The sequence below is a fragment of the Neopelma chrysocephalum genome, unplaced genomic scaffold (genome assembly GCF_003984885.1).
Source record: "Neopelma chrysocephalum unplaced genomic scaffold, ASM398488v2 Primary Assembly neopelma1_59, whole genome shotgun sequence".
Taxonomy (NCBI): domain Eukaryota; kingdom Metazoa; phylum Chordata; class Aves; order Passeriformes; family Pipridae; genus Neopelma; species Neopelma chrysocephalum.
Window position 1 is genome coordinate 25,411,805 of NW_020897714.1, and position 18,228 is coordinate 25,430,032.

General features: G+C 39.3%; 1 protein-coding gene across 6 annotated transcripts in view; it reads left to right on the forward strand.

The window, feature by feature from the left end:
- Positions 1–18,228, forward strand: part of DGKI (diacylglycerol kinase iota) — a 210,213-nt gene that overhangs the window by 95,775 nt on the left and 96,210 nt on the right. For 3 of the 6 annotated variants that reach the window (XM_027680570.1, XM_027680575.1, XM_027680576.1), the window contains exons 7-15: positions 1,774–1,845; positions 2,165–2,281; positions 7,966–8,061; positions 8,363–8,437; positions 9,666–9,761; positions 11,546–11,628; positions 13,098–13,158; positions 16,281–16,394; positions 16,948–17,085. In XM_027680570.1, coding sequence (XP_027536371.1) covers positions 1,774–1,845; positions 2,165–2,281; positions 7,966–8,061; positions 8,363–8,437; positions 9,666–9,761; positions 11,546–11,628; positions 13,098–13,158; positions 16,281–16,394; positions 16,948–17,085 — 852 coding nt within the window. The remainder of the gene's footprint in view (positions 1–1,773; positions 1,846–2,164; positions 2,282–7,965; positions 8,062–8,362; positions 8,438–9,665; positions 9,762–11,545; positions 11,629–13,097; positions 13,159–16,280; positions 16,395–16,947; positions 17,086–18,228) is intronic. The other 3 variants (XM_027680572.1, XM_027680573.1, XM_027680574.1) reach the window with 3 other exon arrangements.

Here is an 18,228-nt window from a genome sequence, read left to right on the forward strand (position 1 = left end):
GTCCAATGTCAGAACTCCGTACCAACACTTGGGTCACAGTTACTGTCACTCCGTTCATTCTTGTGCCCACACCAAATGGCAGATGAGATGTGACCAGCCAGAAGCAGCTGGACAGCTTGTCTTTTTTAAGCCATTTTGACTACACTACTACTAAACCTGAATATGTCAAATCACCATAATTATGAAGAATCTGATCTTTGAATTTCTCTGAATGTAAACTCTGAGGCATTAGGGGGAAGATTAAAAAAACCCCAAAAACCTACAAAACAAATCTAGACAGAGGTGACACAAGCCTTTTGGGAGTCGATCATGGAGGTGTGGTCCATCTGGCAAGCTAGTTTGGCTGGGATATAGAGATACCTGTAGAAGAAGCTGCAAAGTGTAGTTCTGCATGGTGGGCAGGCAGGTAGAGCCTCCTCCTCTTTAGAGTATCAGTAGGGTTGTCCTCAACTACCTTGTAAGGACAGATTGTAGCTCAATCCCTCACTTAACAAGACCAGTGCATCTCTCCATGTTTTTTGGTTGGTTGTTTAATTCTCGTTCTTGGTGTGCTTGACCTTGTCATTGGACTGAGCACTAACAGGCTCATTTTTCCTGCAGGATAAGAAGGACCTTAATTACAGAAGCAGTAAGGCAATGTCTTGCTAGATGTTACTAAATCAGATTATAACTTTCTTGCATTGAGTCTTGGGCATTGTCCAGCATGTAGGAGATTTAGGTATTAACTCAGCTTGTCAAAAAGAAAGCTGGCTCACAAATTCATCACTTGGTAGAGAGATTGAATTAGAAAATTCAGGATGATGATGGGCTACTTAATGTGGTAAGAAAGAGGCTTGATGGAAGCTCATGAATAAAGGATCCAGACAACTGCAAATCTGAAGTCTAAGCAGTAAAGATGACTATGACAAACTGCTCAGTGAAGTTCTGGACTTTCTGTCTCTCCAACCATCAACCCAAATCAGTTTTTTTCTCTGACTAAAAAGAGCTTTAATTCAACAAAAACCTTCAGGCTCTATCTTACCATTTGTTGCCTGTGTTAGATGTAAGAAGAATTTATATGACCCAATGGTCTTTCCCAGCCTTAGAATTTAGAGCAAAAGTGACATTTTTTATTCTATAGAATGAAGCTCTTCTGTAGGAGAATAAAATCTCATATTTACTGGTAATAGTGGGCTTTTTTCCTCTTTAAAACTATAAAGAAACATTTTCTTTTATCTATTTTATTTGAATCAGACCATCTTGTTTTTTGGAATTTACAGGAATGATTTTAATCTGAGTCAGCTCAGTAAAACTATAACTTAATTTCCCCACCAGAACATTCCCAGACAGACATCATGGTTGATTCTGCTCTGTAGTAAAAAAAAAAAAAAGGACAATTCAAATTTTTGTTTTTATGTAGAGCAAACAAGACTGCAACATTCAACAGAAAATCTGACACTCTAGGTCTGTAGAAATCCATTAAAATAGGCATTCCTTCTCTATGTTTTTCCATTGTTTTTAACTACAAAAAAATCTAAGGAAAAGCATAAAATTTTGCAGCAATGCTTTTAAAAGTGTGTGCAAAAATGCCCCAGTTGAAGAACATTCTCTGTGACTCCTGTCATTGTTTTATCCCCCAAAAATTTGTTTGTTGTCTAAAAGCTTTGAGGCTGAACCAATGCATCTGACTTCAATGAATAGATTTAACTTAGCGCAGTCAGGTGACAAGAGTTAAAGGTGCATATTTTCTTGTAGTCAGGAGGAATTTAATCCTTTTTTTCCTGGTTATTCTAGGGCTTTCAGCAGAAGTTTTCCTTCCATAGTAAAGAGATAGTGGCCATCAGTTGTTCCTGGTGCAAGCTGGCGGTAAGTGAATAATACTCTGAGAGACTGTGATCTGTGTTTAAATAGGAATGATTGTGGGGGTTTTTTGTTGTTGTTGGTATTGGTGTTTTTGTATGTTTGATTTGGGTTGTTTGTGGGTTGTTTGTTTGTAAGAAGGTATGATTTGGGAAGATAATCTTTAGTTACATGTTCCTGAAACTCCATGGTTTGACTGACTTGAAGACGGTAGAGTGGGAAACGTAGCTCCAGTTTTTGTACCGTCACCCTCTTCTTCCTCTCCATGCTTCTCCTTTATGTTTCTTGACCTCCTTAGTGACTCTACTCTTTCCTTCTCTTCCAGTTTCATAACAAAGTCACCTGTTTCATGCTGCATCACATTGAGGAGCCATGTTCCCTGGGGGCTCATGCTGCTGTCATTGTGCCTCCCACCTGGATCATTAAGGTGAAGAAACCTCAGGTAACTGCATGCTGATGTCTGTTTTGGAAGCTGTGTGGCTGTGCAAAGCCAACCTGGCTTCGCTGCTCGGTTCCTTCACGGAAGCATGCTTGTTCAACCCTGTCTTTATCCCTGAAACCCAGCATACCTCCATGGTGATTATGAACCTGTATTCTCCTGCCCCTTCATCCAGTCCTTCAGTAGATTTCCCTGTTTGGGATGATAAACAACAAACATGACTTGTTCTGAGCTAATCCAGTTCAGATTTGTTCCTGTAACCGAGTTCAGCAAGCATACTGCAAGAAATCCCCCGTGTGGTAGGCAGTCAAGCATGTTTCATGACATAGAGCTGAGCAAATACAGGGAAAAACCATTCACAAACATTCACTTGAACAGCAGTAAGAATTGGCTGTGGCTGGACTGGCACCCTTCTGAATTTGCCATTAATGGACATGTAAAGAATCACGTCTTATTTACATCGGTGCTTGCTCAGTGTCAGCAGTAAGCACATGTGCTCATTTAGTTGAAGGTAACAAACACTAGACTTGAAAGTATTTGTGATGGATGTGATAGGTCCTGGAGAGGATAATTCACTGGTGAACACAGGGGGAAAGGATATCCACAAGAGAGCTGGCCAAAAATTAAAAGGGGGTTCACATCATGCAAGAAGTATTTTTTTCTTTGAAAGTCTGTTTTCACTCTAAGTTGAGCTGAGAGAAACTAATGCTGAACATATCAGGGAGTGAGAAATACTGGTTAAATTTTTATTTCAGAATAACAATTGTTATTTCAGTCCATTCTTGGGAATTGACCCAGGCTTTTTGACTCCTGATTGTCAACAAGAAGCCAAGAAGTTCAGGCTGTGGACAAGGCACTAAGACAAAACTAGTCTTATGAAACTGGAAAAAGGCCTAAGGCCTAAGTGGTGACACTGCTCAATCTTTAGTTCCAGCCTAGGAATATGACCAGCAGATTTGGGCATGAATAGGATTTCTAACAAGCTGATTATTGAAGACAATGGGCAGAGGGAAGGGGAAATATATGTATAGAGTAATCAAAAAATCGACCAAAGAAGTTGCTGTTTCTCTTTTAGGTCAAGAGAGAGTGTAGACAAAATTCCCAGCCACTTCCACTCAGAGAAAAAAGGTTTTTTTTGTCATTGGTAGCTTTTCCCCACACTCTTTTTTCTCTGTTTGTTTTACTCAGGACTCCTCCAGAGAAATCTTTTTTTCTCTCTCTTGTTGAGGAATGTTTGAGTCCTTGACAGGGACTTAATATCCTTGACTAATTTTCAGCACCATACTTGACAGATGTATCCATATCTGACCTTACTAACAGAAACTTTTCTTCAATTTTTTAATTCTTATTTTATTTAATTTTTAGTTAAAAAAACAAACAAACAAACCCAAAACTGTCACTTTTAATTTTCTCTTGATTTGGCTTTTGGCCAAAGCAAGGTACATTCTTTATAATATTTTTAGAGAATATAGTTTCTTGTTCACTGTTTTTTTCAGACCAGTTCCAATTAAAAAATAGGATCTCATCTAGCTAATTATAATTTATGGGAAAATATCTCCTAAATAAAGGTTTAATATGTTAAACTATAAGAAAATATCTGTTAGCTTTGTGTGCCTGAGTCGTGAGTGGAAAGAAGGTACTGCAATCCATTATTCCCTCTCCATCACATCTTGAGTCCTTGGAATTCATGCTCAGTAGCATGCAAAAACCTTGAGTAGCTGAAGCATTAGATATGTGAAAATTATATTTAGCACAGACAATGGGAGTATTTCCGTGAAACTTCATAACAGCTCCCATTGCAGTTATGGGGAATGCATCCTTATTGCTTTAGAAAATACTGATGCATCTTTTGGATGTGTTTTCAGATTTTTGGCAGGAGTCTTGTTTTCTTATTTATTATTTTCTTAGGAAATATTTTTCTTCTCCTGCTGTTTCTGGCCAGCTCTACTGCTATTACCCTCTTCACCCTATAGGAATGTTTGGTAAACACTATGAAATATTCACTGCATTCAATCCACAGAATATAAACACAATATTCACAAATTTTTGTAAATTCACATAATAAATGAATGTGTAACCAACAATCTGTTTTTCACATATTCCACAGTCAGAATAAATTTGGCTAGAAGCTTTTTTTGTTATAAAATATTTTCTCAGCTCTAATTAACTACTTACGTTGGTCACAGACAACTCTTGAACTGAATTTCCTACTCATATAAAATTGATTTTAGTGGTGCCTGCATCCTGTTTGTTTGTTATTTCCTTTAAGCAAATAAGTTGGCTTTTTGTAGCAAAACCTTGCCCTGTTTTATAATTTTTTCTTTTTATTGCCACAAAAATGGTTTTCCATGCTTATTTTGTATAACGTGGGTCACCAGCTTTCAAATATTGGGCTTGCGTAAAGACCACGCTCCCCATCTTGTTGCTAATGTCGTGGTAGTAAAACATCATAGTGTAATTGGCTAAGGACAAATTAATGCTGACAACCTATGTTCTAAATGGGGAGCTTCTTGCAAGCAATTGATTGCAAGATGAAGAATATTCGAATAGCTTTGGAATCGGTGGTAGCTCTGTATGTAAAGACCCACTCACACATGAATGGAAAACTCCCAGTTCCTATTCCATGTTATTCATAATGTGAACCACTTCTGTAACTTTTTTACTGATTTCCAGTGTTTCTGTACTGTTAGCAGTGCTTTGAAACAGCTCTGTTTTCCTGGGGTTCAAATCAATTCCATCTCCTAGTTTGTGAAGCAGGTCACCCCTGTTGACTGGTGGTATTTTTTTATAGGTGAGGTTTGGTAGCCAAAGTGGTGTTAGCTCTAGCAGTAGACTTGCTATATGCTTGTGATATGGGAGAAAAGCAGGTAATAAGGAGGATCTGGCTCATGTATTGAGTCTGTCTTCTGTTTGGGAAGATAAAGACAGTAACTAAAATTCCAAGGTTTTTCTGTTAAAGGTGAGTAAACATGATGTTTTCTTCTTCTGCTCCTTTGAGGCCCTTGAAAAAGTTAAAGTGAATGTTTATATTTCTGGGTTTATTTCTTTATTTCCTCAATTGCTGAGTGCAGCTGGCTTGTCTGATGGTGTTTGTGAACAACCAGAAGACGGTTAAGATTGACTTTCCCAGGCGCTGTTCATTATTAAAGTAATTTGAAGATCAGCGTGCTAAAAGCCTTTGAAAATGAAGGCTGAAATGTTGTAAAGGAAAAGGTTAAAAGGTGTCACTGGATTTTTCTGAGGTAGCCCATGGCCTTTGCACCATTCAACACCATACAAGAAGGACTCCAATTCTCCTGCTCTGCTCACTTAGCTAATCTTGCTGAGAGCTATACTGACCATTCAATAATATGAAAAATCTCTTTTTGAAGACGGACAAACTGACATCCACAAAGGAGAGATTTCCTCTCTAGAGGCAAGTTAGGATTTACTTATGGTGCCCATTTAAAGGTATGCTTTGCTATCAGGTACCTTGCTGAATAACATTATATGTTTACAAAATACTCATCACCTTGTTACGTGAACAAGGTAGTATGTATCCATGTCTTCACTTTAGTGTGCAAAGACTGCTGATACTCTTGGCTTTTACTCTTCTGCATGCTTGCAAAAAGAACCTGCATATGTTTAAGCAGCTTTTTTGCCTCTCATCTGCTATGGACGTGCAGTTGCAATTACTGTAGCAAAGCTTTAGGTTCTGCTAACACTGAGTTGTAGGCATGTAGAAAAAAAAAGAAGAGTGAAATAACACTGTTGTGATGTAGCATAATTTAATGCCTTTTTGAATATGGAAATGAAAATGTTTATAATCACAAATGGAGGCTTAGGCTAAAACTGTTTCTTTAATATAGCTGTGTTCCTTTTCCCTACTCACCCATAGGCAAGAAAAGAGATACATTTTCATGGGATTTAATGACAGCTACGTTTAAACATTCTTTAAATTATTCTTTTAAAATTAGTCAGTGTTTTACTGAACCGTCTTTGCCCTTTCCAGAAGAACTTCATTGGACTTAGGTCTGTCTATTTTGGAGGTAGAATAACAAGTACAATCCTTCTTCTAGAGGTACAGTTAAGTACTTGCCTAGTATTAATTTATAGACTAATATTTGTCAGCAGAATTCACTGCACTTAACCAACACAATAAGCATTTTGAATTTTGCACCTGGACAGACTGATGCACAGGGAGAAGGTTTGGTATATGTGTGAGCTTTCAGCAGACTGCTAGCAAGACTGTGGATCTTCTCTCTGTGTCCTGTGTTTTGCCCCACTCCAGGGATAATCCTTCATCAGAGAATGGCTGAGGAACTAGGTTAAGGCCCCCATGAGAGGCAACTTTGAGTGTAACATCTCCATAACTTTCTGTTGGCATCAAGACTGTTGTACAGTTGATCTCATTACTGAGGTAGGGCAATGAAAGACCGTGCAGATGGTATTGCTGATACACTCGTGTAATCAAGTGCAGTCTTTGGGGTTTATCATGCTTTCAAAATCGCTTTGTATCAGAGTAGGGAAAAGTATGAACACTTCTTTAGGTAGTTTCTCAAAATACCGTCTAAAAGGGCACATGCTCTAAAACTGCTCTGCACTCCTGTCCTGTCTTCAGTATTTTCAGTAAGCAGTAAGGCATGACTATATCCTGGCCCACAAGTAATGTTGAGAGGTGATAAAAAGCTTGGGACCTTGGGCTCTACAGCAGGCTTCTCTTCATCTCCATAATTAAGGACAGTGCCTTTAGGTCTTTGAGTTAGACAGTTGTTAGTTTTATTTCTAGGAGATGTGGAAGCATTAACTTCTGTATCTGGTCTGTCATACTGAAGTCTTGAAATTCTGAAAGTGGTGGATGTGCATTAAACAAAATGTGGTGGCTATTCTTGTTGATGTTGGTTAGCAAGCAGGATTAAGAACAGACATCACTGTTTAGAGATTTAATGATCTCTGCTTGTTGATTTTCATAAGTGGTACACTTTTGAACAAGGTCAGGACAGAAATGAACTTTCGGATGGCTGAGTGAATCTTGCTTTCCCTCTTGAAGCTAGGAAAAAAAAAGTCAATGAACTTTCTTCTGATTCCCCACTTTACTTTAGTTCTTGGTGACAGCTAGACTAGAAGCTGAAATACTGCAAAAACATTTGGAGTATTTCCCATAATACAAAATTTCAATCATATGGTTAGGGTTTCCTGCAGGTATGACTTCAATTACTGAATTAAAATAATTGAAAAATTTAATAAAATTATCCTTTTTGGACTGTTCTTATCAAACCAGAACACCTTTGCACTCAATATCACTGAGCAGACTGTTGCCAGCCTGGAGAACAGCTTTGACATAAGTTCTATTTTAATAGGTTCTGCAAAAATACAAGCAATTATATGTTTTTACCTATGTAGTTAAGTGATACTGTTATTTAAAAACAAAACAACCACCCACCCCACAAACACTCCTCCACTCAAATCCTTAAAAATTAAAATTAATTCAGTTTGTTCCTTAGCAGATGATTACACAAGTTTCTTGGTAGGCTGAGACTGACTCTACAGTGCCAGCATCATACGCCATGGTGGCCTATGTTATGTTGAGTCATAATGGTTGCCGGAGCTAAAACTTGTTGTTTTCTTTCCTAAAAAAAAAAAAAGAAAAGAAAAAAAACATGAAAAATATCTCATTTATCATGTTTTTTTATTACATCTTTATGCAGGTGGTCTCCATACCAGGAGACGAGCCTGATTGGGCAGGAGACTGGAGCCCCGAAGGGGAAACGGGCGTCTCCTACCCCTATTGGGAGGGTTGGCAGGTACAACATGTGGTGTTATGTGAGTCTATGGGAGCATCTGATCTTTTTTTCCCCCTCACAGCGTGGGAAAGTTTCCAGTTCCAAAGCACCAGTCTGGTCTCCGTGTGTGGCTTTCTCCATAAACGGTGGTGTGGAAGTGTAAAGCATGCAGCGCATGTGATTTAAATCTCGAGCATGTGCCAGATACTCTTATCATTCTCCAAGTGGACATGCATGGAAGAGCTTCGTAAAGGGGCTCTGTCTGGGCCTGTCTTCTAAATTTTGTTTTGCTTTTCATGTATTCTTTTTTCTTTTGATGTAGAACTCCTTAAAGACTTCAACACGGCGAAAGAAGAGAACGTCTTTTAAAAGAAAAGCCAGCAAAAGAGGCAATGAAGTAGGTATTCAAGTGCTTTGGAAATCAGGCTCCTTTTGTTTAAATGTCTAAACCGTGAAGTTTTTAGGGTTTTGGTTTATTTCCTTTCTTTCTTTTTTTCTGCATCGTTTAATATATTTTTTCCCTTGGAAAATTCAATGCTACTGAATTTGTTGTTAGAAGAGATAAAACTTGTATGAGAAGTTTTATTTTCTGAGTTGATTTTTTTCAAGAATCAACGTACCAGACTCCAGAAGGACCAGCAGCCTATTCTCTTGGGATGTAAGAGACTCAGCTCGCACCCTTGTTTTCCACTAGGCAGATCAAGGGTGTGAAACTGGGGTTGTGAAGTCCATGGTGAGTGCACTGATGCAAGGCTCTGGTCCAGTCTGAGGATGTTTCCTTCGGGGGATTTCATATTGGAAATATTCTGTTTGTGTGAAAATTGAAATTCGACCACAGAGAGACAGAGAATACAGATTATTGATCTGATGGTTTGATTACCCATGTATCTTATAGAAGACCTTGCTTCCCGACTCTTCTTAGTGGATTGGTTATACAGACAAACAGCTTCATGACAGAGGTGGAGGGAGACTGGCCTCTGCATAGCCAGGGCTCTCTGGTTCAAGGCCTCGCTTGGGTGATGGGAGAACTGCAGACCAGAAACTGGAATCCATGTCTGTAAGAGCCCAGGACAGTATCCTCATTACTGGACTCTCTGGTGTCCTGCAGGGGTAGGGAGTAGGGAGGTAAATAGTTTTCTCATTGATGTGTTGAGTTTCATCTGTGGCATTTGTTCAAAGGTGGAAATGCAACAAGACCAAGAATTCAAGAGCATATTACCTGCAAATAAGTGCTGATACAATTTATCTGTTAGAATGAATTAATGGAATAAATAGCTTATCTCATTCTATTTCCCTTTGGAAAAACTGTTCGTATTAGAAATAACTCTGTATCTGACACATTATTAATGCTGTGTGAATAATTGGGAGTGGGATGGCTGGAAATAATATTGAGTAAAATTTTAAAATAGTTATGTATTACCCTGAGGCGATATTTTCCCCCTCTTATTTAAATTCTGTTGTCTCATCTGGATAAATAAGTCCAGCTGAGCACCACATTGACGTGGCTGTACTATTTCCAATACCTGAGGTAGTTTTATCAGAGCTAGGTTGGGTCTCCTGTGTGTGTTATGCCAGGAAAACATACATAGCTTGTACTAAAGCTATTTCTTGCTTCTGTTTCTCAGGAGAACAAAGGCCGGCCGTTTGTGATAAAGCCTATCTCCTCTCCACTCATGAAGCCACTGCTGGTTTTTGTCAATCCCAAAAGTGGAGGGAATCAGGTAAGAGCATCAGCTGGATCCAGGTCACAAAGTCTTAGTTTAACAATAGGGTTTCTGCTAGTTAAATGACAATATTTCTTGGTCAGTCAGATAGAAAGGACTCTATGTCTTAACTGCAGTCCTCAGAAGAGGTCCTTGCTGTTGAATGACCTTTCCACTTTGGTGGAGCTGGGTGGCTGAAATGGGTACTTGAGTATTTGAGTGGTTGCATTCCTATTTTCAGATTCTTGAAAGGAATCTAAAATGACAGTTTGGAGGTTTTCAAAAGACTTCATCTTTCCACGGAAAATTTGGGTTGCCAATGTAGTTTTAGACTTTTTCCAAAAAGTGGTTTATTTTACTAGGAAAGGCTAGTGAATGAGAAATGACATATTCCTATGGCATTTAAAAAATCATTAGTGGTCTTGTACTGTACCATAGAGAACCAAGTTTCAGTGTCAGCAGACTTTTTCCATAGGATTCTTGGAGTGAATACTTACCCAAGTGAATGTTTTCCAGGTCAGTTCTGCTACTTTTTGAACATCAAAGAATCTGAGTGCCTTTCGATAAACAGGTCCTTCTATTAGAAAAGATTGATGTAAGATACAACAAAGGCCTACAGAGCATGGAGAATAGCATAGCCCCTGTTCACCTTCTCCTCTGTTAGAAGAATTAGAGAGGATATCAAATGAAACTGCTAAGACTGACCCAAAACAAAGGAAAAAGCTGCTCCTTCTCACATTGCATAGTTCAGCTGCCATAGGATGTTGTGGATGCTAAAAGTTTACACAGGCTGAAGGAAGCTTGTGTTTTTGGAAGAGAAAAACCTGGAATACTGAAGTCCTGTACCTCACTCTGGCTCATGAGTTCTATGAATCACATACAGCTGAGAATGGAAGAATACTCATGGCAAAAATCACATTTATTTGCTCTCTTCTTATACCTTTTCCTAAGTACTATGACTGTTATTCTTGATTCTCCACTTAAAGGAAGGTGTCAGGCAGAAGAGCCATCCCTCAGAAGGGGAAGCTATGGAATATTCCTGATGGGTATCCCGAGACCATGTCTGAAAGGCATGTTTGAATTACTTTGGAATACAAGCTCACCCCACAGAGTTCTTAGCTCTCTGCTGATAGTAAGAGCTCCTGCCATTTTGTGTCTAGGCAGAACGTGGAGGAAGGAAACTGAGCATCTGGAATATGAACCCAGGAGTTTGAGAAAACAAAAATCATACTTTTGGATGATAGGTTGACCGCACTGCACTGAGTGAGGGAGCACTGGGGCAGCTGTAGCCCTCAGAGCCCTTGGCTCGTGCTTCATTAAATGGTAGAGGGTTGCAATTATGAGTGTTCATGGTGGTGATGGTGGAGGTCAAAGCATTGTCATTGTATGGATGTTGGGCAGGACAGTGTTAAATGTGATGGTGACTTTGCATACAATCTTGTTCAACTTCTTGCTGTCATGGATGATTGAGAGTGCTGTGGGATAAGAGAGGTTTCTTCTTGTTGCAGGTGATGAGAGGCAGGGGAACGGGTTGCTGTGGGAGATGTTCCTTTGCTCTGACCCCAAATACCTGTTCTTATGAACCATTAGTGATCTGTGTTTTGAAATTAGTCTATGTGCTTACATGTGAACCTTGTCCAGATTGGTGGGTTGTCTTTTCTTGTTTTGTTTGCTTTATAAAGCACAGGAAAAAAAAAAAGAAAAGCAGTTCAAATATAATGAATAATGCACACTATTATTTCTAATAATCATTACACTACTCCCAATTTCCCTTCCTTCGATTTTTTTCTCTCTCTTCTCAGGGTACCAAGGTTCTCCAAATGTTTATGTGGTATTTGAATCCGCGCCAGGTCTTTGATCTCTCTCAGGAAGGGCCAAGAGATGCGTAAGTTTTCAAAACTTCATCTCTGCACAACCTATTTCTTTTCTTTTCTGATGAGGAAAGCAGAGAAAGGTCTAGCTTGGCTAGATTACTAGACTGTGTATGATGTGTATGTATCCAGGTTTTGGTAGCAAAAGGGAGGACTGCAGTGGTGGCTGGTGGCTTTTGTGAGAAGAGGTCAGGAGCTGCTCCTGTGTCAGACAGAGCCAGGTCCAGATGGCTCCAAAACTGACTCACTGCTGATCCCAATGCCTGACCATTCCCTAATGGATGAGAATTACAGTGGGGTGAGGCTGCCTCCAGATTGCCATACGTGACAGCACTATGCAAGTGTCTCTGCTTGCTGAGTAACTGCCTCACTTTATCTGGACAGTTGAACTGTGATCCTCTTTCAAGAGAGAGAGGACCTGTCTTTAAAGGGCTGATTCTTGCTGCCAAGGGTTAAGAAACCACACTTCTGTGGTAATTGAAATGGGGATACTTGCTGTACTTAGTCTGTTCAGCCCTACTTTTGCAATTTAGGCAGCACAAAAAGCTAATAATAATGTAAAATAAAATATTTACCTGTATAAGAACAGTCCAAGTATTTCCTATTCAAGGCACTCAGGATTTTTGTTATTCCTGCTGAAACATCTCCACTGCTGTTCTCTCAGATGTTTAGAGGCTTTAAGGTAGACATACATTTATCAGAGCTGTATAATGGGGCTAAAGGAGGATTAGGTCCTCTGGTCACTCAGCTCTCTACACACAAATGTACCCGCTCCATTACAAGATATTTTGTTATGCCTTTCTTTGATGCACCTGAAGAAGTAGGACTTCAATGGGTGCTTTTTTTGTCTCTCCTGTTGGTATCTTAGATCAGATATCCCGGGAAAGAACTCTATTAGATGTTCTTACCTTCTGTGGTGTTAAAATGTAGTTACCAGTTGAAGAAGCTGTCATATTTTACAAGCTTGAGAAATGGTAGCTCATCAAATCATGATGAGGAACAGTAAATTTTGTTTAAGAACCTCAGAGTTTAAATTCATTTGCTTTAGGGTAAGAGAAAAATAAAGATTGACCTCTCCAGAGGGAATGTGAGAATCTGGCCTTCCAGATTTAGCATGGCAGCATGCTAAGCTGATCAAACACTTGTCAGGAGGTGCTGCCTAACGCGGAAGGAAGGTCCCATTTCACATCCTAATGGGTTTGCATGTGTTTGTGTGAAGACATGAAGTGAGCCACAGGGCTCAGGTTGGGTTGGGGCCGATGTTCCTGTGACTGCCAGGGCTGAAGCCTTGTCACTGCTGAGGCTTTTGGCAACAGATTTTTTTTTCCCCCACCTCCACTCACATTCTTATTAATGAATATTTGAAACTGCAGTAAGCGGTGGTTACACTGTCACTCAGCAAAATGCATAAAAATGCATAAAAAGTGTCTGCATTATTGTTCTGATGGTTTTTTCCCTTTTTTCCCTTTCCCTCCCTGGCCAGGCTGGAGCTGTACAGAAAAGTGCCAAATCTGAGGATCCTGGCCTGTGGCGGGGATGGGACGGTAGGTGGCCGGTGCCTGGCAGCCCTGTGGTCTTTGGCCAAGTGATTAAATTCCTTGTAGTGATGGGTTTCCCGCCTCACAACACCTGCAGAGCCAGATAAGATACCTAATGCTTGTGAAATCTAATATTGGTTTTTAATTTTATGCGTGGCCTGGCCTGTGTAGATATGGGGCCAGATCCTAATGTCCAAAGTCGTTTTTCCTTTATGCATAAAGATTTGGTACAGCTTAAAAGCGATAAAGACTAACTTTGCTGGTCTCCTCTCGCTATTTACATTGATCTGAGGGTCTAGCAGGTTAAGCCAGTGACTGGGAGCCACTCTGCTCCTTCCTGCTGTTGTCTCCATGATGTCTGAGTACAGTAAAGTAGTGTCTTCTCTGTGCCTGAAGAAAGTTAGTTTCCCCACTTTCTTTATGAAGCCTCTGTGAGGAAGGATATTGCATAGGTCATACAACTAGTCTGGCATCTGGCAGATCCACATTCAGTATTTTTCTCTGCAACAGAATTTCTATGTTCTTGGATAAGTGAATAGGTTCAAATCTTTAAAGGATTTGGGCACCTTCGGTTGGAGACAGACTCTGCAGTTTAGGGTCTGGAGGCCATGAGTGCATTCTCTCTCCAGTAATTAGGAATGTTATAAATCCCAGTCTATGCCAGTGAGTGCTTAAATACAGTTGAAAAACTGCCCTTTAATCTCTAGTAGGCTCAGTTCCCCAAAATGCATTTGATAGTAATTTTAACAGTAAGTATGGTAAGGAAAATGCATTACCCCTTGCAAGATGCAATGATTGGACAGAATAGATACATGTAGATGTTTAGGGCTTGGAGAGGTGGTTAGTTTATTTTGTAGTGAGCTGTACCCCCACTCTTAGCTCTTAGTGTGAAGAAAAAAAAAATTAGTGATAAGACTGCTATCTTGCTGGTTCATGGGGAATTAAGACATTACTGAATTATGAATTAATTAAGAAATTAATTCTTAAGAAATGTGCAAGGCATTGCTTTAGCAGGAGAAATAAGCTGCGAAAAAGTTATTCAGTCTGTTGCTGGAATTCTTTCTCTTTTCCATCTGAGGAAACCGGTGTTTTCATAGGGGAAAAAACTATTTGTCATGAAGGTATTAAAATAGAAAAGAATGCAACTACATTGAGTCGGACCATCCTTTGTTTTCCTTTGCTGAACAGTGCAAGCGAGAGGTGGCAGCACCTTCTCATTAGTATGAACAGCACTCCACTATTGCTTTTGCTGCTGCTCAGTTTGAAGCAAATTAATATCTAGTTATTCCCAAAGCCATTACATTTAGAAATGAAAAATCTGGCTCAAATGGACTTAATGAATATGCAATGAGACCAGATGTTACCTTGCATTATTGAGCTGAATCAGAACTTATTGTAACTTTTCTATCATAACTGCTTGCTGTTACTTTCCAGGGCAGAGGTGGAAAGCTTCTCTTTCAAAGCAGTCAGGAGCTTTCTGTTTACATGGAAATGATAGTCTGTGCCATCCTTGATTGTACAACTAATGTACAAGGTTTAGAAGTGACCTCAAGTTTAATAGCAATGTTGTACTTATAAATTAGTAATTTGAAGTTTCTGTTTATCACTTAAAATCATTCACAGAAGTGCTAGGTATTGTAATGTTATCTGTAGCAGTGAGAGGCTGAAGTGCAGATGTGTGGATTAAGTCAGTGGTAATGACAAAAGACCCTTTAGGATTCCCTGACCCCACTGAAGTTATTTGGACTGTTTTTTCTGTCTCCTGTTAACAACGTTGAAGGATAGATATTTTCAAAGATAGAGGATTATTTATCTCTGAAAATCCCTCTAAAAGACCTACATACTTTTGGTGACATCCAAAGTCATGAGAGGTGTAAGTGACTGAGATAACTGTTGTCAGAACAATGAATTTGAATATGGGATCACATCCCAGATGAATGCTTTAATAATTGGACAGTTGGTTATGATAAATAGCTGTCTGATAAATGCCATTTGTGCAAAAATAAATTTGTCTGTTAAGAGACCTGGAGAAAGAAATACCCCAGACTACTGAAGAGCATGGTGGTTGCTATATTTATCAAGCCACCCTCTCTGCTGATCTTCAGATTCCAGCTATTGTATCCGATGCCCGTGTTATGCTGGGTGCCTTTTGTGAAGCTCCAGTGTAATCCCAGTTTGGATTAAGAATCTATTTCAAACCACAATAATATTAGTTGGGGGAAGAAAAATTTTGTCCAGCTGCAGTCAGGATTTCTGTTTTGTCTTATTTAAAAGCTCACATTTCCTGTAGAAACTGCATCTTTGGAAACTCTGAGAGGAAAGAAAGTCTTCTGTTTATTTTTTATGAATGCTTTATTTAAAAATGCAACCCAGGTTCTTCACGAATTTTTTTTTTAAAGGGGAAGTAGTTTAAAGTGAGAAGTAGTTTAATAAAGAGTTCTTTGGTTTTGTGTCAAGAATATTAGTCATAAAATGTTTGGTAACATCTTAAGTAACAATTCTTTCTCTCCCTTGGAAATTACCCTTTAATGAAAACAGAATAGTTTACAGTAATTTGTTCCTTCATATAGATTTCTATTTGAAAGTTTTATGTAGTCCAGAATAAAGACAGGAGAGAGAAATAGCTGTGTAAAATAACTAGTAGCTTAGAATACAAAAGAGACTGATTCATTGTTCCAAACCCAAGGCCTTTAACCCTGAGCATTAAACTATGTCCTTTTTTCCAGTCTTTTAGTCTTTTATTTGATATATATGTGTGTATATCTATATATTATATATATAGATATAATGCTTTGTACTGAGTAAAATAATTCAGCGCTAAGGTCTCTTGTCTGGGAAATGGGAGACTTGGGGGCAAGTTAATGCTTGACATGACAAGTTCTCAGACACCATGCAGTTTTAATGTGTCTCTCACATTTTCTTTCATAACTGTTGTCAAAGGTTTAGTTTCTTTTGGCATAATGGTAATTTTAAAGACATTATCTTGAATTGTCCATTATTATTCTTCGTTCACTTTTGCATTTCTTTTACATGGTCTTTACTGTGAATAGGAATATGATATGATCAAAATATGCCTTTTTCCTTTTAATCTTTCTGACTAACAGTTCTCTGCATTTCCCTTTTTTTAGGTGGGCTGGATCCTCTCCATCCTTGATGAGCTGCAACTCAGCCCCCCGCCTCCGGTGGCTGTCCTTCCGCTTGGCACTGGGAACGACCTTGCCCGCACCCTCAACTGGGGTGGGGTAAGGACTGACTGGGGCACCCTTATGTGGGGGTTCTCAACTTGCTGCTCGGGTTTAGTTGTGTGCGGTGGACCTTCCTTTGGGCTAAAATAGCAGGCAGGGCTGTGTCCAAGGTCTGCTTCACTTTAGGCACAATGGTTTGATTCAATTTCCAGTCTGGGATTTTGAATTACTATTGATGTAGTTGTAATAAAAGTGTACTTACATATATCTGGTATTTCAGGCCAAGTAATGCAGATGATATGCAGGCTTCTAATTTAAGCATAGTTTAAACTTTATTTCTCTTTGTTTATCCTTGACTACAGCACTGGACTTATTCCAGGCAAATACACTTTGAGTGCCTCTCCTTATGGCTTTACTTTGCCTGCCCTACCTTTGTGCACCTCTGTAATAGCTTGTTATTGATGCATCAAAATTTATCAAGGGTCTCAGGAACCTTTGATCTGATGTTTTAGGCCTGTGTGAAAGGAGGGAGGTCTGCCAGGTAATTGGTGAGTGACTTGATTTGCTTTTGCCATCCGTGGCTGATACTCTGGTCACATTCTGCTGTCAGGGTTACACAGATGAGCCAGTGTCCAAGATCCTCTGCCATGTAGAAGATGGGACCATTGTCCAGCTGGACCGCTGGAATCTGCAGGTTGAGCGCAACCCTGATTTGCCCCAGGATGAGCTGGAGGATGGGGCACGTAAGGTTAGAGCCTACTTTTTCCCCCAGAAACTATAGGATGCTTATGAATGCTTTGGGTTACACCATAAGCTGCATGGGTGGGAAGTCATAAACATTTTTAATTTTCTATTTGCATCTCTTCCTTTGGTTCTTTTCATGTGTCAGTGATTCCAGAGTTGTGTGAAATGTAATGCGTTTATTTGTTGTTTGTAACTCCCAGGCATTGAACATTTATGTCAAGGACTAAATCCTGGAAAAAAAATCCCTAGCATTTTATCAGAAAGGTCATTGTTGTTTTTCTCTAGTTGCAGGAGAAGCAACCCTGTGACTACCATCCATTTCCAAATTAGACAAAACTAAAAACAGGATGTAAAATTTTCTTCCTTAGGATTTTGCTAATGGATACCAGCTGTTTGCTACTTTACAGCAAGGTGTAGTGTATTTTTGTATTTAACTTCTTTGTGTGTGGGTCTCCATATAATCTCCATTAATGTATCTTGATAACTGAAGAGTGGGAAAATCTTTTGTGAGGGAATCATATAGTTATATACCATTTGGACTGGAGATGTTGAAAGTGCTACAAGTATAAAAAAAACCCTGATTCTGTGAACCATTTTCCTCTTTTCAGTTATAATTTACAGCTTGTCTGTTGGATGGTACTGTTACCTTCGTACAGCCCTGCTGGGCCTGTGTAACAATGAAGAGGCCAGATGTGTGCTTCCCTGCCTCATGCACCCTCAATAGAATCAGGGCTGCTTCTCTGGGACTTGCATTGGTCCTGGTTATATGTGAAGTGAGAAGAACACAGCTTGAGTTTCATTTGCCATGCTGAGCTTGAGGAGCCAGCAATTATGAAAATCTTTGTATTGATGACATATTAAGAGTGCAGCCTTATGGGAAATCTCAATAACAACATAAGGAACCCTTTGATGTGTTTACAAGGATACATATATGGTTGTAAAGTACTGTAGATGTGTTTGTGTTCTTTGGGTTCTTGTATCTGATCCTCTTCCACAAGCCATTACTAACCTTCAGAGCAACCTTCTGCTTACATTTTCCTGATATGTCCTACTTACTTCTGAGGTTTTCCTCACATGCCAGCTTTAAAGTAGTTAATCCCTGGTGTGTTGAGAAATGTTTCATACATGTTATTTTTACATCTCTTTT